We start from the raw sequence: 20973 nt of genomic DNA, 5'->3' as shown, positions 1-20973 counted from the left end.
AGCAGTTTGTTGACAAATTCAGAGTTACTTGCTCAGTAATTGATGTTCTTAGAATTTATCAAACACTGTGTAAATGTTTTTATTACTTTGACTTCTTACCTTGTACCTGCCACTGATAATTTTTCATATCCTAAGTAGTACTGAATAGTTATTGATATTTTATTATACCAATATATCTTGAGTAGCGTTAGATATTGGTAGAGTTTTGAACCTGAACCAAGTGGACAAGAATATAGAGTGAATCACTTCTCCAGATCTAGGATCCATATCTGGAAGAGAAGACTACTGATCTTCATTTTGCTCAAACTTTATATCAGAAAAAAAGAAAGATGGGGTACAAGTAGTCTAAAAAGCAAGGAAAGGGACAGACTCCCTTCTCCCAAGAAGCTGAGACAGACAGAAGACAGAAACAGAACAGAATGTTCAAAATGCAGAATTTAAAGTTTGATTTCAGTGTAATTTAGGAAGATAATGACAAAACTTCACATTATCAGAACTCATATATATTATCTCATGTGAGCAACACAACAAACTGGTGAGATGGGCAGGGTCAAGATAGGCATTAGTTTTATTTTACAACTGAGAAAACAAATTTAGAGAGCTTCGAACAGAAGTAAAGGGCCTGTGCATGTGCATCGTGCAGTGGCAGCTCCTAAATCCCAAGGTCAACTTTCTTATTCCGCAAGGAAGTCCATCTCTTTCTAAGAAATCATTAAGAGCAATTACATAGTTAGAAGCACCTACACTTCATCCATGTCCACCCCACTCCCTCAACTCACCTCAATCTCTGAAAAAAGGAAATATTATAAACTTAAACAACTTGTGTAAAGTCACGTTGCTTAGAATTGGGATTAGAATTCTGGTCTCCTGTCTTTTGTGCTTTCTATTCCTTTCCACTGCCTCTCTATAGAGCATGGTGGTAAAAACAGGATTTTCTAGAGACCTAAATCAAGATGATACAAGTTGAGATAGTGGAAAGATTTGGAACCAAGAAACCTGAGTTTTTAGCTAGTCCATGTCACTTATTAGCTGGATGACTTTGGGCAAATGAGCTATTCTCTCTAGGCTTGATTTCTTAATCTATATACAACAATAAGAATCACTAGGAACTCTCTATGTCTTTATACCCACACATAGGCACTCTAGAGAGAATCACAAATAAAAGTTTGGCTCATAACTAAAAACACCCCCAAAACTGAGGAACAGAAAGGTACACCTTGTACAACATAAATCAGATATAGGACAGTTGTTTATTTCCTACACATACAAAAAATGTTTAACAAGGAGTCTTATATTAACAAGGAGCAATATTAACAAAGACAAATAAGCAGTATTGCTATATTGCTGTCCCTCTCCATCTTCTCACAGGAAATACATGAAGGAAGAACTTGCTACCCATTCCAGAGAGTCAAAGAGAAAGAAGGGGAAGAAAGGAAGGAATGAAGAAGAAAGAGAGAGAGAGAGAGAGAGAGAGAGAGAGAGAGGAGAGAGAGAGAGAGAGAGGGAGGAAGGAAGGAAGGAAGGAAGGAAAGAAGGGAAGAAGGAGGGAGGGAGGAAGGAAGGAAGGAAGGAAAGAAGGAAGGAAGACAGAAAGGTATCTTTTCCTTTTTAATTGCTATAGCACCCTGTCTTGCTACCATTTCCATGGTTTATGATGGGAAGAAACAAGGGACAAATGTTTTCTGCATTACATTAAAGCACTGATCACAGTGTTGAGCCACATGTTTCCTTTGACATTGCCAAGGGCAATGTCTCTGAGAATGCTCTATGGAGTGTATTACAATCCAACTCCTCTCCCCATTACGTATAAAGTGAGACTTAGACTAGATGTCCTTTAAAGTCCCTTCCACTTATAAATCGTGTTCCTATCATGGTGTTTATGAGAAGAGGTAGATATAAGGCAATTACAGTTTTCATTTTGTGAAATTAATAATCATTAACAGTTCAATATAAAAAGAATAAGAAAGATGATTGTATAAAAACTGTACTGTTATAATTTGTTTTTTCAAAAGAAATATTTTTAAAAGTTTAAAAGAACTATATGTGCATATATTTATAATTTAACAAGATAGGAACACAATTTATATTTGTGGGAATTGAACAGAACACCCCTTAATCAATTGCCCATGTGATGAAATCATAGAAAATAGGTGGCAACAAAGACAACAAGATATTAATAAATGAGGTTCAAAGAAGAAATTTTACTTGTTATCACTTTCCAAAATATGACAGCATCTTGATGGAATATTTGAGCATCTTGCCATTGGGTGAATGAAGATTATCCATACACTGGTAGAATATAAAGAGCAAGTTTACTAGCTGCATAGTCAGCTGATGCAAGAGATCTATGAAAAAATATGACCCCTGATGGTAAGAAGAGAACCAAGGGGGAATTATCCCATAGTTAGGAGTGGAGTTGCAGTGAGGAGTAGGTCCAATAAGTCTAGCAAAGAGACTTCCCCAGTTTCCTGAAAGGGGAACAGTATAAGTACACTACAAGAAGAAGAAAGACATTGGAGCCCTGCAATAGTGGAGGAATGAGTTATCTTAGCCTTTTGTGTGCCTCACTACTAGTATACTAGTATATGTCCCCTCTACTCACTGATGCTATTTGTATTTGTGACCAGAGTTATGTGGGGAGTGTTTTGTAGTTGCTGTTCTTACTACATCATCTTAGTAAATGCCTTTGTTTTGGGGTAACTGTGTTTTGTTGGTTTTTTTTCTGGTAACTCTATGACTACAACTCCCACCCCACCCCCTGGTAGCCCTTCCTTAACTTGTATATATAAATATATATATGTATATATATGTGTGTGTGTGTGTGTGTGCGCGCGTGCACATGCACATGTGTGTGCATGTGTATATGTGTGTGTAATGGATGCGTGTATGTATCTATAGTATGTGTTATATATTTACACATATATTTATGTGCATGGTCAAGCGAAACATAATCCACTGGCCTTGACTGAGAATTCATGTATATTGCACTTTCAGTTCATCACCTCTCTGCTAAGAGGTAGGAGGTATGTTTCTTTATCGGTCTTTTGAAGTAATAATTGATCATTACTTTGATTGATGTTGTGAAGTCTTTCAAAGTTATTTTCACTCACATTATTATTGTGTAATCCATATAAATTGTTCTCTTGGTTCTGCTTACTTCATGATGCATAATTCATAAGTCTTCCCATCTATCTAAATCCATCATATTCATCATTTATTGCAGTACGATAATATTCTATTATATTCATATATCACCATTTGTTTGTTGTTGTTTAATCATTCAGTTGTGTTCAACTGTTCATAACCCCATGGGCACAACAGGCCCTTCTATCCTCCATTATTTTTCTAAGTCTGTCCAAGTTCATGTTACTGTTTCCATGACACTGTCTATCCATTTCATCATCTGACAACCCCTGTTCCTTTTGCCTTCAATCTTTCTCAACATTAGGGTCATTTCCAATGAGTCCTGTCTTCTCATTATGTGGCCAAAGTATTTAAGTTTCAGCTTCAGTATTTGACTTTGCAGTTGAATTAATTTATTTAAGTATTGATTGATTTGCTCTCCTTACTTTCCAAGGGGCTCTCAAGTCTTCTCCAGCACCACAATTTGAAAGTGTCAGTTCTGCTGCACTCAGCTTTCCTCATAGCCCACCTCTCCACAGCCATACATTGCTACTGGAAAACCATAACTTTGACTATATGGACTTTTATTAGCAAGGTAATGCCTCTGCTTTTTAGTATGCTGCACAGATTTTCCATAGCTTTCGCTTCAAGGAGCAAGTACCTTTTAACTTCATGGCTGTAGTCATCATCTGCAGTGATCTTTGAGCCCAAGAATATAAAATCGGACACTGCTTCCATTTCTTCTACCTCTATTTGCCAGGGAGCAATGGCATCAGTTGCCATGATCTTAGCGTTTTGTTTTGTTTTACATTAAGTGTCAAGCTAGCTGTTACACTTTCCTCTTTCACCTTCATCAAGAGGCTTCTTAAGTCCTCTTCACTCTCTGCCATTAGCATGGCATTGTCTGAATATCTGAGATTGTTGATGTTTCTTCTGGCAACCTTGATTCCTGCTTTTGATTCATCTGGCCTGGCATTTCACATAATGCACTCTTAACTTAACAATAAGTTAAATAAATAAGGTGAAGATATGCAGTCTCTCTCCTTTTCCAGTCAAACCAATGAGTTGTTCCATGTTCAGTTCCAACTATTGATTCGTAACCCACATGCAGGTTCCTCAGAAGACAAGTAAAATGATCTGGTACTTCCATCTCTTTAAACACTTGTCACATTTTGTTGTGATCCACACAGTCAAAGGTTTTAGTGTAGTCGATGAAGCTGAAGTAGATGTTTTCCTGGAACTCCCTTGCTTTCGACATAATTCAGCAAATGTTGGCAATTTGGTCTCTTGTTCCTCTGTCTCTGCCTTCTCTTTTATTCTATTTCATTATTTCCCTTGAAATTTTTTACTTTTGTTTCCCCAAATAAATTGTGTTATTATTTTGTCTAGTTCTATGAAATAGTTTGTACTGTATGTAGTAGTTTAATTGATATGATGCTAAATTTGTAAATTAATTTAAGTTGCATTATCATTTTTGTTATATTGGTAGAGCCCAACCTTAATTTATATCCCTATGATTATTTGTCTTTATTACTATAAAGTAGTTATTAGTTCTATTCTTGTAAACGTTGAGTATATTTTTGCAATAATACTGCCAAATATTTTCTGTATTTTTTTTAGTTTTTTGGGCATATTCTGGCTCACTCTACTTGAAAGGTTTTGGATTGACTTTAATTCCATCACTTGAGCTTTATCAGTGTTGCACCCTAGCCCTCCACTATTTGGTTCAATTGACTAGTGCCCCAGTTCCGTTTAGCCACTTAACAATAATTAATTTTTACAAAGAGATTGTTGTTGTTTAGTTGGTTAGTTGAGACTCACTCTTTGTGGCCCCATTTGAGGTTTTCTTGGCAAAGATACTGGAGTAGTTTACCATGTCCTCTCTAGCTCATTTTATAGATAAAGAAACTGAAGCAAATTGGGTTAAGTGACTTGCCCTTACAAAGGGATGTTACTTCAAATATATAGCAAAAACAAAAGTATAAACATTTCCTATTAATACCTTGGGAGATGTGAGGGAAGCAAAGTGGGCCTTTTGTTGTCTTTTGTTTTGGAGTGCTTCTCAGCACTAAGACAATCAAGTGCCTTTGATTGAGTCTTGCCTTTGTTTGTAGGAAGGCCCACACCCTTTCACTAACTAGGTGTGAAGCTCCAGGCCCACATCCTTTTGCTGATTAAGTGTGAAGCCTTTGGGCCCTAAGAAGGGTATATATACTCAAAGGTTAGCATTTTGCTTTGGGGCTCTCACTTACTGGAAGAGTATCCTGTGATTTGAACAGATGAGACTCTGGTTAGCCACTGGAGCCCCCGGCTTTGAAAAACCAGATGTTGGTGCTTGTCTCTCTGATAACTATATAATTCTTTGGTTAGACAGCTAGAGGCCTGTTGATAACTGTGTGTGTTTGCTACGTTTATATTGTCTCTGTTTATAATTTCTTTTTGTATTTGCTCTCAAGTTCAGGGTGCTGGCTTCCCTCCTGAACTAAGTGAATGATATATGTATGTTTGATTAAAGTGAGATTGTTAACCCCTCAAAGTTGCTTTACTTAGAAAAGCAGATCAAAGAACCTGTGCTGGCAGCCCTTCTGGTGTTGTTGGCCTTACACCTCCACAGCAGCTGTAAGCAACATTGTTTTTACAGGAGAATACTCTCCCCTTCCCACTTCAGTCTCTAAAAAGAATGGATTCAAACTTAGCTCAGTTCCCATATAGCATTGGTCCTATCAAGTTCATACCAGATGCAGTATGACTGTCAGGTGAGTCTTCATCTAAGCTACTGCTGAGATGAGTCCTAAAAGTCACTCCCAAAGGTCACCTCTTGCTCCATGGGGCATTGATGCTGGGCTGGCTGCAAACCCCAGTTGCTGGGATAACAGAATATTGAAGGTTTTCCTAACCTTTCAAAACTTGTAAGATCAGAGTCTCCAATCCCTTTACCTAAAATGGAAAAGAACAAACACAGAGGCCATGGACCAAGGCCACATGTATGTCTCAGGAGAAGACCCAAGGCTTTTACCTTTACAGTATTGCCTTTTGACCAAGGCCATCAGCAAAGGAATCAATCCAAGGGAGAGAGTAGCCAAGTAGCTAATGGCTAAAGTTTTGTTTGCTAATGCTTTTTGAAGGTACCCACAGATCTGGCAACTTAGCCAATTGAAACTGTTTCTCCTAACCCAGGGTGGTGAATCTGTGGCCTCAAGGACATATGTGGTCCTCTAGGTCCTCAAGTGCAGTCTTTTGACTGAATTTAAACTTCAGGGGACAAATTACCTTAATAAAACTTTCGTCAAAAATTGCTGGGAAACTGAAAAACAGTATGACAGAAACTAGGTATATAGCCCCACACTTTATATCAGGATAAAATCAAATGGGTACATGATTTAGGCATAAAGGATGATACCACAAATTGGGGAAGCATGGAATAGTTTACCTATCAGATTTGTGGAGAATGGAAGAATTTATAACCAAACAAAAGATGGAGAGCATTATGAGATGTAAAATGGACAATTTTAGTTATGTTAATAAAAAGTTTTTGCACAAACAAAACAAATGCAACTGAGATAGAAGGAAAGCAGAAACTAGGAAAAATCTTATGGCAAGTATCTCTAATAAAGGCCTCATTGTCTCAGCTATATAGAAAACTGAATCAAATTTATAAGAATACAAATCATTTCCCAATTAATAAATAATCAAAGGATACCAAAAGGCAATTCTCTGCTGAAGAACCCAAAGCTATCTATAGTCATATGACAAATGCTCTACATCCCTATTGATTAGAGAAATGCAAATTAAAACAGTTCTGAGATACCACTTAACACCTATCAGATTGGCTAATATGCCCACAAAGCAAAATGATAAATATTGGAGGGTAAGTGGGAAATTGGGAAACTAATGCACCGTAGGTGGAGTTGGAGGATCCAACCATTCTGAAGAGCAATTTGGAATTATGCCCAAAGGGCTATAAAACTGCACATACCCTTTGACCCACCAATAGGTCTGTATCCCAAAGAGATTTTTTAAAGGGGAAAAGGACATATTTGTACAAAACTATTCATAGCAGCTCTTTTTGTGGTAGCAAAGAATTGGAAATGGAGGGAATGTCTATCAATTGAGGAATGGCTGACCAAGTTGTGGTATATGATTTTAATGGAATACCTTAGTGCTAGGAAAAAAAGCCAAGCAGGATGCTTTCCAAAATAAAATCTGGAAAGACTTACATGAACTGATGCAAAGTGAAGTGAACAGAACCAGGAGAACATTGTACACAGTAATAGCAATCTTGTACAATAAACAACTGTCAATGACTTGACTATCTTCAGCAATATAGTGATCGATCCAAGACATTTCCAAGGACCTCATGATGAAAGATAAAGAACTAATGAAGTCTGGGGTGGATCATAGCATACTATTTTTCACTTTCTCTATTTTTATGGTTTTTTAACTATGTCTTGACTAGATGACTAATATGGAAATATGTTTTGCATGATTGCACATATATAACCTATATCAAATTGCTTACCATCCCAAGGAGGAAGGAGGGAGGGAAGACAAAAATTTGGAACTCAAAATTGTTTAAATGAATGTTGAAAATTGGTTTTACATAATTATGGACAAAATAAAGCATTATTTAAAACAAAAAAATAAAATTATCTTCAGGACCTTAAGTTCTTTTTGTTTATTTTTGGTAATAATTATCTGTAGTTGATAAGGTTAAATTGGATTCCTCATGATTATAGTTTTAATGTCTATTTCTCTTTGTAATTCTTTCAATTTTTCCTTTAAGTCTTTGGAAGCTATGCCTTCAGGTGCATATGTTAAACATTGAAATCAATTAATTGTCTACATTACCTTTCAGCAAATGTAGTTTCACTCTTAATCTCTGTTAGTTGGCTGTTTTTGCTGTTGCTTTGCCAGAAATCATAATTGCTACTTCTGCTTTTTGTGTTCAGTTAAAGAATATATTTTGCTCCAATCTCTTATTTTAACTCTGTGTGAATCTTTATGTTTCAAGTGTGTTTTTTCTATTATTGGATTTTGCTTCCTAATCTATTCTTCTAACTTTCTTCTGTCTTATTGGGTTGAGTTCAGTTATAATAGTTAATTGTTTATTTCTCTCCATCCTGCCATCTCTTGCTTTTTCTTCTCTATAGTCCCCAATCCCTGTTATTTTAAATTATTTTCTTTCCTCCAATCTTTTCTCTTCCTTTCAGTATTCCCTCTCCTACCCATTGAGAAGGCAAGAAATTTGATATCAATTATGTGAAATCATGAAAAACATTTCATATTAGCCAAGTTGGAAAAAAAACACAAGAAAAATAAAGTGAAAAAACAGTTGGCTTCAATCTGCACTCAGAGTCCATCAGATCTTTCTCTGGGAATAGATAGCATTTTTCATCATAAGTCCTTTGGAATTGTCTTGAATTATTGCATTGGTCAGAATAGTCAAGTCACTGCAACAGCAAGCACCCTAGCATACCCAGAATGGCCTGCTAGCACAGATTCTTTGGTCTGCTTTTAAAAGAAAATAGCTTTCAAGGGGTCAACAATCATACTTTTATTAAATATATGTATCATTCACTAGTTCAGGGGGAAAAGGTCAACATCCTAAATGTCAGAGAAAATACAGAGATGATACAAGCAGAGAAAATAGCACAGATCAACAGACAGAGCTTCTAATCATTTGAGAAATTAGCACAGGTCAATAGACAGGGCTTTTAACTGTCTGACCAAAGCAATACATACATAGTTACCAGAGAGAGGGGAACCAACATCTGGGTTTTCAAAGCTGGAGGGACTCCTTAACAGTTACCCAGAGTCTGGTCTGGCCAAATCACAAGAACATTCTTCCAATGAGTGAGCCTTGAAGCAAAATGCTAACTTCAGAATATATATATTCTGAAGTTATATATACATATATATATGTATGTATGTATACACATCCAGAAAGCATCACAACCCTCCTGCTTCACTACTTAATTACCAAAAGGTGTGAAAGCCTTCAAGCAAGCAAACTTCCTCATAAGCAAACTTTCCCTTTAAGCAAGATCCTCCCCCAATGGGCTCCACATGACACAGCTGTGAGCTTGAGTTCAAAGCAGCAAAATATCATGATTGAATACTTGTGATTACATTAGCCTATTAATGGACAGGGAAGATCTTCCTATTCCATTAACATTACAGTCACTCACGGTTGATCATCACTAGAATATTTCTCTTATTGTATACAATGTTCTCCTGGTTCCGCTTACTTCACTCTATATCCAGTAATATAAGGCTTCCTAGGTTTTTATGAAACTATCCTGCTCATCATTTGTTATAGCACAGTATCACAATTATATATCTCAATTTGGTCAGCCATTCCCCAATTGATGACAATATCTCGAATTTCTAATTTTTTTGCCAACCACAAAAAGAGCTGTTATAAATATTTTCATATTTTTCTGATCTCTTTGAGATATAGACCTTATGGCCCCACTGCCTCTGCCTTTCTGTCTCACACCACTGTCTGCTGTGAAGGCCATTCCTAGAAAACTCTGATTCAGTCAAGTGTATTTGGTTGTATTAGGTTGAGCAATGCTCCACTGAACTGGGACTGGAGACCTGCTCTCCTCTGATAATCCCTTTAAAATTTTATTTACTTATTCATTTATTTGTTTGGTTAAGCAACCATTTATTATTGCTCACTCTTACAGCCCCAATTTAATCCTCATAATAGTATGCATAGCCCAGCTTCTTTCAAGTCGTAGTCTTTTTAAAAGTATTTTATTTTTTATTTTGTACTTGACTTAAACACAAAATAAAATAATCATTTCTTTAACTAGAGTAAAACAGCAAAAGAGGTCATCATCTCCACTTCATATGGGTAATAATTGTTTTCATTATGTTTGCTGCTACCTATTTACACTCACCTTGCAAATGTCCATTGTGACATTACATGATTTGCAGCAATATAACATTACCAGAAGAACGTTAGTGTTAAAAAGATGAGATTTTATTTGAAGAAGCTTGGGTTCATTAAGAATACTACATAATTTCCAAGTGCAATCCAATATAGCTTACTACTCCCTCCTATTTAATTCTAGAACCAGATCAAGGTCCGTCCCTGTGTCTGTCCAATATGCATATACTAATGAATCTACTCAAGTCCATCAAACTGCATATAATGTTATGAGCAATAGGTTCATTCAATTGGATTTTTCCATCATTCATTCCATCCATTTTTCAATCATTCACTTGGATTTTTCCACATGGACAGTGTCTCTTTTTAGAAATTATGGATATCATTTAGTCATGCAATTTTCTGGAGCTTTGTGTAACCAGAATGTCATCCACAAGAAGGAGAATCTGGAAGAACCCACCATTGATAAGGAATCCCTCTCCCATTTGGACTCTAAGCCAGAAATCCTCCATGATAGTAAAGACACCGTTGGCAAGCAAGCAAAGATGTTTTTATTTTATGCCTCAATTAATATTAGTAATCAAAGAATCATGAACTAAATAAAGTTAACTTTGTTAAATTTGTCAAGGAATCTCAGAGGAGAGACTTTAAAGCTGAATTTTGTTCTAACATATTAAATGCTTTTTTATAGTATTCAGAAAATAAGCACATTGGAATACAGTCATTCTCTGTACTTGTCAGTCAATTGTGTGACTACAAAAAATTGTGTGACTACCATATGGTCATCGTTTGTGAACACATACCTGTTCCTTTCTCGTAGTTCCCTTTCTCATAGAAACTATGAGAAACATAACAGTTAGATATATTCAAAAATTATTCTCATAAAAATTTGTTGGAGTGAAAAAATAGATATCACTAGGTAGTTATTGATATCCTTTTAATTCTTCTTTTTAGGTAGTAATAACATCTTTTGTTTTTTCCAACCATTTGGTATTTTCTCTTATCAGATATTTTGAGAACTGATCCCTCAATACCCTCAGAATTGTGTAGCCAGAATGAACCCAAACTATGTTTACTTGATCCAACTACACTAATTATAATTTAAGTAATACCAATTTTTAATTTTTTAAGATCATAGAACAGATAGTGCTTCTCTCCTTGGGTCATCATGTGCAGCAGTGTTCCCTGATGGCTAATTCCATGAAGACACATCAGATCTCCTGTAGTGTCTTTTTCCTTTCTGTTGTACTCTATCTATAAATAGTAGCAACAACTACTTAGGATTCTGAATACCCTTAGAACATTAAGCATGTGACTTTTTCAATGACATTTTCCTATTGGTATTTTTGGGAATGTTGATTTTCATTTTATCATTCATTTTTAGCACCCAAAATTCCTTTACTTCTACCAGCTGCTTTTCTGAATTACTACATACTTCCAGCAACATAGTTCTCCTCAATACTGATCACCAATTTCAGGGCAACAAATACCTTGACCCAATTACTGCTATACCCTAGGGATGTCACTGTTCTCATTTCTCCCATTACGTGAATAGTGCTAACGCCTTAAAAGTATTTGAGTTTCATTTCCTGTAACTCCTTTTCGAAAAATCTTTACTATATACTTTCTCCTGGATATGCTCCATTTCGAGGGTACCTTTTATGTATAAATTCATTTCCAAAGAGTTTTTAGGAAGGCTTTTTGTGGTCAGGGAGAGCACAAGTTTTTTATAGGTAGACCACATCTATTGCTACTCATAGTGGAAGTATTTGGTCCTGCTTATTGGGGCAAATTTTAGTGGGAATAATCAGAAGGTGAGCAGGTAAAAGGGAATTAATCTGTGTCCTTCCTCCAGGGTTACTCTCTAGGTCCATTTGCCAAAAGAAGTGAAATGAACCATTGGGAACAAAAGTCATATGGAATGTAGATATCCAATGGGAGGTTGTTGTTGCAGGGAAGACTTTGGTAGTGCTCTTTGGCTCTCATTCTCAAGGGATGAAAAGTCCCTGGAAATGGGAATCTATACTTTTATTTTGTGGCCCTTTATTTCCTCAATAGTACCTCATCTTCTTCCTCTCCTCCCCCTACCCAAATCCCCAACTAACCCTCACTCTTTTTTAATTATTAATGCCTCTATGTTAGACAATACAAGTTAAATAAGCTTTCATCGGACAGTCCTAAAAAGTAAATTTTGGGCACTTGTCAGGAATCAGGAAAACAAATGAGAAGACTGGAGAATAGTCAAGGGGCTGACCCTTGGAGGATGAATGATAAGGGCTGATTCATGGAGTGCTGTAAGGGTTAAGGTGATTAAGGAATTCAGTATGACCCTAAAGAAAAGCAACCAGAAGAGTCTGGAGGGCTGGCTAAAGAAGAGAGCATAATAAGTTCCCATTTTAGGCTTTAAGGAAGATCCTTGAGTCAAGCTAACATCTGAGTAGAAAGTCAGCATCCAGCAACTGATGAAAGATCTTGTTCACTTTTTCTTAGACCTGAACCTCTGAACTTTTTTTCATATTTGTAAGTCTTTCACTTTGATTTTTCTATGCCTTCTTTGAACAGAGACTAGAATACCTCATTTTAGGCCTTGCTTTAATGTTCAATTGAAACCTGAGTTTACTTGCTATATAATCAATGTAGTGATCAGAAAGAGCAGATAGGCCATGTTGAGGACTAGAGGTAATATATGTGATCGAACTCACTGTTGTCTAAATGGAGGCACTCAATGTTTACAGTGTACAGAGCTTGGGAGTTATCAAATAGAAACATATGCTCTGGAAGATCAACACATTCATCTGAACCCTGTTGCTTTTTCTCTTTAACAGGTGGGTTCACAGAAAAAGCATATGAGTGGAGCTCAGAAGAAGAGGATGCCTTGAAAAAGGCAGGGCCAGTTCAGGTTCTCATCATGAAAGATGATCACTCCTTCGAATTGGATGAAATTGCACTTAATCGTATCCTTCTGTCAGAAGCTGTCAGGGATAAAGAAGTTGTTGCTGTTTCTGTGGCTGGAGCATTTAGAAAAGGAAAATCATTTCTCATGGACTTCATGTTGAGATATATGTACAACCAGGTATGATATGAAGTTCCTTAAAACATTTTCTTGTTCTTGTACTTCTATAAATGAAAACTTTTGAATGAACATTGTACCAGTTGGCAGAGAACAAATTCAGAACTGAAAAAAAATTAGAAAGAAATTTGTTAAGTCACTGGGTAAGGAGTAGAGCCAAACAAGCTGTCACTCACTCCAAACTTCCTGGTCTCTTCCTAACAAAGGAACAAGGAAATCTCTGATCAGCCAACACAGAGATTGCTTGAGAAAACTCCTTATATCAATCTTGGGATCTAGCTCCCTTGGAAAGGTTTTTTGAGATCAACATAACCTGGAGTCCTGAATTAAACATTAAACAAGTCCGATCACTGAGAAACAAGTCAGAACTTTCAGCCATGCAGGGATAGGTTCAAACAATGTAATAAAACATTTCTCACAGTTTTCTCCTATTAGGTATTTAAGCCCAACATTCCTATACCAGAAGAAGCACAGTTACGGAAGTAGAGTGCTAGACTAAGGTTTCAAAGGAAGTTCTTTAAAATAACCCAAGTGAGTAGAGGCATCCTCTTTACTATTCATTTTATCTAGAGTTTGATAGAATTCCTTTAAGGAGTGGTAGGGACCAGATTGGTGGCAAATTTTTCCCAACATTTCACAGTCAGAGGGATCAAATTGAATAAGCATAAGGGGCTATAAGTCAGGGGACTTAGGCTCTCACCAGGAAACAAGTGTACTACATAATACAGGGAGATTTCCCTGTCATTGAAAGAACACATATGACCACAAATACAAAAAAATAAAGACAGATTCACAATCTCATGCTTCCTTCAATGTCATAAAAGTTGAATAAACTTAAACAGAATCATAATATCATGCATCCCCTAATGAAACAAACATAATTAAGCAAACTTTATAGGCATACTATCTAGACTACATTTAATCAAATCTTATTTCATCTTGGGTCTTAGTTTTCCCATCTGATCTTTGGAAACATTTTCCCTTGGAAATTCTGGATTAGGCCGAATTTCACTCTGGAGGGATGTTCCTCTTAAATTTGGTTTTCCAGTAACTAGTTCATATGGTGAAAACCAGTTTAAACCTTATGGAGTTAATTTGTCCTTTGGTCATTCTTCTGAATAGAAATACACACATATGTACGCATATACATATACATATCCATGTAGATATATGCCACATATGTATGTATATATATATTTATGTGTGTAGATATATTCTACTTGTTAGAGAAAACAACTCAATAGTTGTTGCTTTTCTCAAAGTGAAGTTTACTATTCCACTATCACATAATATTTTTGTCCTATTCCTGCTTTCAGAACATGTATTATCCTCATATTGTACAGAAAGAATGAGATAATTTAAGGATCTAATCTTATGCATGAATCTATAATTATTAGTGATCACAGATTCAAAATGACAAAATTAAAAACAATAAGATCTTTATATTTGCATCCCATTATAGTAACTCAGAGTATTGCAACAACAAGATTCATCAAATATAAAAGCTTTTACAGTTTAAGGGAAGGGGCAACATGGTTATAAAATCAACACTGTCTCTTCAAGGGCACAGACTGACCTGACATAAGCATAACAGGATCTAGAGCTTCCTTTGCTCTATTTGATTCCGAGTAATGGTCATGGTCATTCCTTTATTTTGGAACAGTCAATTATATATACATTATTCACAGAGTACCATAGCCAGATTCAACTAATCAAGTAAGAAAATTTGCTGTTCAGAAAGGAAATAACATAATAGGGAAAGCGGCTTCTACCATCTCATTTGAAAGGTTGTCTTCTCAATTTTCCCAGGCAGAGGCATCCTGTAGCAGTTCTCAGATTGCATTCCCTTTGAGCACCACATGGCATTTCCCTTAAAAGGTTAATGACTGGTTTAATGACAATTGAGACAATCTTACCTGAAGTCAAAACTCAAAATAATATCAAATTATAGTCCTGAGAGATTTTTTTCTCATGTTGTTTGAATGACAGTAAACAATAAACACATACAAGGCCTTATTTTATTTATCCTTTCTATTGTAAATCTATCCTGGAGCAGAAATCAATCAGAAATTAAGAATAATAGAATTCTATGATTACACACACATTGAATACATGATAGTTCACTGAAAACCCAGGAAAACAGCTATCCACTGAAGCCTTCAAGCTGACAGATATTCAAATCTGAAAGCATTACAACCCCTTCATTAACTTCTTCATCAAAAATAAAATCTTTAAATTAGGGAACTGTGATTACTGTTAACCAGACAGAACTGGCCTCTAACCTGTGATTGACCAGAGCCAAACAAAGCAGGCTAGAGACAGAGGAGGCAGGAATCAAACAGAAGTTTAATTTTGAAATGAGGGGAGAAGCTTGTAAACAAGGACACACATGCCAGAGTGCCGCCACAGTGGGGAGGGAGGGGCGCTTTAGTGTGGGGAGATCTCAATACCTATACCTATGGTTATACACAATGAGCCATAGCCCTGACAATGAGGGGTAACAGCAACAATGTGACAAGTTTGATTTATAAACAATTCCGGGATTTTGCTGTGGCTGAGATCATCCAGAGAGTGAGCACAAAGGATTGTTTTTATGCCAAGCTCAGGCTTGCTGGGCCTTAGCTCTGGAAAACGGGGTGTCTCCTAATATCCTGACATTTCCCTTTTTTGGCCAAAGGGAGAGGGTCTGAAACAACCTCTATCCTTCTGGCCAATAAAGGAGAGGGAGGTATAAGCCAAGAGGCCACAAGAGACCAGTTGAGCCAGGAAAAGATATTGCACAGAGGGTTAGTTCCTTGAGGGGACCTATTAGGGAAGTGTGTCCCAGGTATCAGGGCTAGCCATTGTTTGCTTGCAAGCAGCAAAGAGAAGGGGGCTAGGAATGTAGAAGGAGAAAATGCCAACTCACACTTAAATCAGGCAATAGGGAAAAACAAACTAAAACAATAAACTCAGCTCTCATCCAGAATCTTAGGATAGCTGTCTCATCTTGCTGTGAGCCGCTTCTGGGTCTGTACCAGATGAACCTTGAGGTCCCTGGAGTTTCTGCTGTCCACTCAGGAACAGGGGCTTGCTTCATATGATTCAGGAGTCCACACCCACAAGTTTGACAGCTGTGGAAGAAGTCAGAAGAACCTGGTAGGTGCCCTTGGAGAAAACTCCATGCACCAATCTTTGAATGTGGGTTTCTGGTCAGCGTAACAGATTCTTAGTTGAGTCTCTAAATAACATGTAGGGATGGTCCAGTTTCCGAGCCAGGCAGGGCGAGGTTCAAACAATGCAATAAAGTTTTCTCACAAGTGCCATAATTGCATAATTACATTAAGTCAGGTATATATCAAACTACTTAGAGGGCTGACAATGTACTGGTTTTGAGAAGGGAGATTTACATGTCACCAAAATAACCAAGAAAACTTAAACATAAACATCTTAAAACAAAAGACCAAAGCAATACAATAGTTATCATCAATATTAATTAACATCAAGTCTTCTTGTATCCTAGTAACTCATTCTCAATATCCATTTAACCAGCACATTTTGAGTCCCAGATGTCTCATTTAGTTATCTTGTCCCTAGAGATCTTTCCTTGGACAATATGCTTATTCTCAGGACAGTGCTAAAAGGAGCTCTGCTTCTCTGATTCCAAATCTAGAGATTCCTAAATAATTCTGCTAGTAATATCATTTAAATTTGATTCTTCAATTTTGAAACTTCAGAGAATTTCAGTTTAGATACCATTTGCTATTTCTATCCTTACATAAATCCTGTGCCTGATATAAGAATCTTTTCTTTAATTTATGAGCTACATTTCTATTTCTTAGCTAGCATCAAATAGTTTTGATAATCACTGCCTTATAATATAGTTTAAGATCAGATACTGCTAAACCTTCTTCCTTTAACATTTTTAATAGTTTTTTTTGACACTCTTGACTTTTTGTTCTTCATTTTTATTATATTGGCCCTGCCCACCAATGAATAACTTATACTTCTCTAATTATCTTAATTTCCTATAGTTCCTGGGTTTCTTTTGGCAAATGTACTTCCAGGTATTTTATACTATCTTGGAGGGATGGGAAACCTGCAGCCTCAAGGCCACATAGGGCCCTCTAGGTCTTCCAGTGTGGCCCTGACTGAATCCAAACTGATTTGTTCTATGAAGTTTGGATTCAGTCAGAGGGCCACACTGGAAGACCTAGAGGACCATAGGTGGCCTCAAGGCCTCAGGTTCCCCACCCGTGCTAGAGCTATTTTAAATGGGGTATCTCTTACTATCTCTTCTCCTAAGGTTTTGCTTATGATTTATCTAAAATTTTCATTATTTCAACTAACTTTTTAGTTGTCTTTTGGATTTTCCAAGTATATCATTATATTGTCTGCAAAAAGAGATAGCTTTATTACCTCATTCCCTATTTTGATTCCTTCTCTTTTTCTTATTGCTACTGCTAGGATTTCCAATACAATATTAAATAATATTGGTCACAGTGGGCATCCTTGTTTCACACCTGATCTTAGTAGGAAGGCTTCTAATTCATCCCCATTACAAATAATGCTTGCTAATGGTTTTAGGCAAACATGCTTTTAATCAATTTAAGGAAAAACTCATTGATACCTATATTTTCAAATTTCTTTCAGTAGAAATGAGTGCCATACTTTATCAAAAGATTTTTCAGCATTTATTGATATAATCATGTTTTTTCTTTTATTATTGATATAATCAACTATGCTAATAGTTTTCCTTATTGTTGAGCTATCCCTGATTCCTGGTATAAATCCCATTTGGTCATAAAGTATAAACTTTGTAATATATTGTTGTAGTCTTTTAGCTCATATTTTATTTAGGATTTTTGCATGTATATTCATTAATGAAATTAGTCTGCAATTTTTTTCTCTGTTTTTACTTTTCCTAGTTTTAGGTATCAATATTATATTTACTTCATAAAAGGAGTTTGGTAGGATCCTTTCTTTGCCTGTTAATGTTGGAATTAATTGATCTTTGAATGCTTAATAGAATTGACTTGTAAATCTGTCTGATCCTGGTGCTTTTTTTCTTAAGAAACTCATTTATGGCCTGTTCTTCTGACTTTTAAAATTATCAGACAGTCACTTTAAATATGGGGAAATAATTTCGCTTTCTTTACCATTATCAATACAATGTATGTGTAAAATCCTTAATTAATAAATTATTGATCCAATTGTGAGAACTGATTACTAAAATATACTCAAAGCCTGAATTTTCATGAGAGATAAATTTGGAAGGCAACTATATATATGCATATAATTTAGAGAAAACAGTCTAATCCCATTGCTTTACTCAAAATTTACTATTCCATTTAATTAGAAAACTTTCCCATTACATCTTTGTCTTATTACTTTGTTTAATCATTTCCTCCTTAGAAAAATATCATCCCTATATTTGTTTCACAACAAATATAGGTTAACTTGCATCCTATTATTGTAACTCAGAGATGTTCCAATATCAATCTATTATTTAATAGATATAGTATTGTACATACAAAACTTCTTGATTATAGAAGTTTGCTATAAAAGGAAAAAGAAGGACATAGTTATAACAGTGTCATATATCATAACAAAGGGGAAAACTCCCTTAACTCTCTTTGATTCTAGGCATGAGTCATATCTGACAGCCAGTTATGTAGCCACAGGGTGTTAAAAGCAAGGCTCAGGATTAACCAGATGGGGAAATTTCTTTTTCAGCAAGGAAATAGCACAATGGGGAAACAGAGTCAGGAGGATCCAAAACTTTCCCCAGGCAAAGACATCCATTTTTATTAGTTCCCCAGACTGTAGTGCATGCCATTTTTAACTATTGAATTCATGGCAATTCAGACAAATATACTGGTAATAAAATCTCAAAACAATAATAAATTACAGTCCCAGGAACTTTTACTTAAAATACCAAAATTTCACTAACCACTACTTAGGCTTCAATAGCTTTCCTAATGCTTTGCTAAGAGTTAACATTTCATTAATATTTTACTTTAAATTTATAAATTAAAACTAACCATATTCTGGGGCTTCAGACATACAGCAAATACCTGATCATTGACTTCAACACTAATATATTGAAGCTACATCTTTAAACTACCCTGTACACTTTCATAATACCAAGAATTTCAAATGAAAATTCACTATTATATATTATTATCTGCTTTATAACAAAATATACTTCATTAACTATTTGACAGTTTTCAATTTCTTTTTTTACCTTTTTTAATCACATCCTTTTAAAAGCCCAATTCATTAAAAAGTTGTTTTGTCTTACAGCACTTCTGTTACAATGGTCTCTCAAATTTCACAATATAAGAGAATTGAGAAATACAATAATAATGCAAACAACATCATCTATTTAAAACCTGAAACAAAACTTCAGATGACATCAATTGCATTTCCAAATTATCTCATTGGTCTTATTACCTTTGGCATTTTAAAACCACTTTAGAGTTATCAAATATGGAACAATTATATTCAATTAAAGAAATAATAACAAATAAAGAAATAATATAGTGCTTAGCATATGCCAGGCACTTTGTTAAGCACTTTATGATCAGTATATCATTTTGATCTCACAACAACCCTGAGCAGTGGGTACCATTATTATTTTGTGCTTTACAGATCAGGAAACTAGTGAAAACAGAGACAAGATAACTTTAACAGAGATAAGATTATAACCAGAACAGAGAAAGGTGGGCTCACCAGAGGCAGAGGCTGGCTTGCTCCCCTGCCACCATGTACTTCCACATCAGGAGCTGCTAGGAGCCCCAGAACCTTCCCAGGCAGCAACTAAGCAGGGCCTACTGAGGGCTGAGCCTGCACTAGAAACACTGACTGGACTTCGAGAGAACAGCAGAGGGTACTGGCTGCAGAATCAGAATCCTGGGGGCTAGGGTGGCTGGTACCAGGACCTTCCCATTTGTAGTAGTTCCTGATGGCAGGGCAAAGTGGATGCTGGCCATAGGGCCTGACCCACCAACAGCTACAGCTTTGGGGCCAGGCACTGCTGGGGCTGGGTGGGCAGGATGTACTGCACCTGGGTAATGCCCCCAGGCTTGCCTAGAGGAACAGGCTGCAAAATACCCAGGGGCACGGGGCTAATGCCAGTAGGGGGCCCCACTATAATGCTGCCCCCACCACCGGGTGGGCCCTGAGCAATGCCAGCATTTTTTTCAACACCTGTATTTGAGAATCTGATCTGGGATGAGAAAGAGGGCCTCTTTACTGGGAGTAGCCACAGGGGATCTCTGGTTTAAACAATATTTTCTCTTTTCATGGTCAGAAATGTCAAGGAAGCTTTACCAAGAGGTTGCTTATAAGGTGCAAACCATTTACTTTTTTTTTCTTTCTTCACTCTGGATTACTTCCATACTAGATACCTTTCTTCACTGCTCTAAAACAACAAAGCTATTAATCTTGCCATTTATTTTTAACTTTTATAAAATTTAATCCTTATATTTCTTAAAACAAATTCTACAGAGTGGTACCCCAAAAGTTACTGAGATGTTTCAGAAAGGAGTGAGCTCCTGGAATTACCTCAGATCCCAGGAGTTCTCCCTTGCAGTCTTAAAAATGATAAATCTTCAAACTCCTTAATGATTCATCTCCAAACCTCCAGAATCTGCTAAGATGTTTTTAGCAGTTTTACAAACTTTGATTATATGACTTTATTTCTGTAATTCCAACATAGCCAAAACTGGAATTAAAGGGGAAAAACTGTCTTGCAGGGTTTTTTCCTCCTCTTTTCTTATAACCTAATCTTCCATGGAAAGTCTAAAGCGGGAGTAAGTTCTGCTTATTGGGACAATTGCTTCAAGTATGAAAGTTCATTAATCTTTCCCAGTGTTCTAAACTCTCTGGCTACAGCCCT

General features: G+C 36.3%; 1 protein-coding gene across 2 annotated transcripts in view; it reads left to right on the top strand.

Moving 5' to 3' along the window:
* Nucleotides 1–20973, top strand: part of ATL1 (atlastin GTPase 1) — a 146094-nt gene that overhangs the window by 7246 nt on the left and 117875 nt on the right. For both annotated transcript variants that reach the window (XM_036735794.1, XM_036735793.1), the window contains exon 2: nt 12847–13094. In XM_036735794.1, coding sequence (XP_036591689.1) covers nt 12847–13094 — 248 coding nt within the window. The remainder of the gene's footprint in view (nt 1–12846; nt 13095–20973) is intronic.

This window comes from Trichosurus vulpecula, chromosome 8 (assembly GCF_011100635.1).
Source record: "Trichosurus vulpecula isolate mTriVul1 chromosome 8, mTriVul1.pri, whole genome shotgun sequence".
In the NCBI taxonomy this organism is placed as follows: Eukaryota; Metazoa; Chordata; class Mammalia; order Diprotodontia; family Phalangeridae; genus Trichosurus; species Trichosurus vulpecula.
Note: the sequence above shows the minus strand (reverse complement) of the source record. Positions and strands in the feature narration are given on the sequence as shown.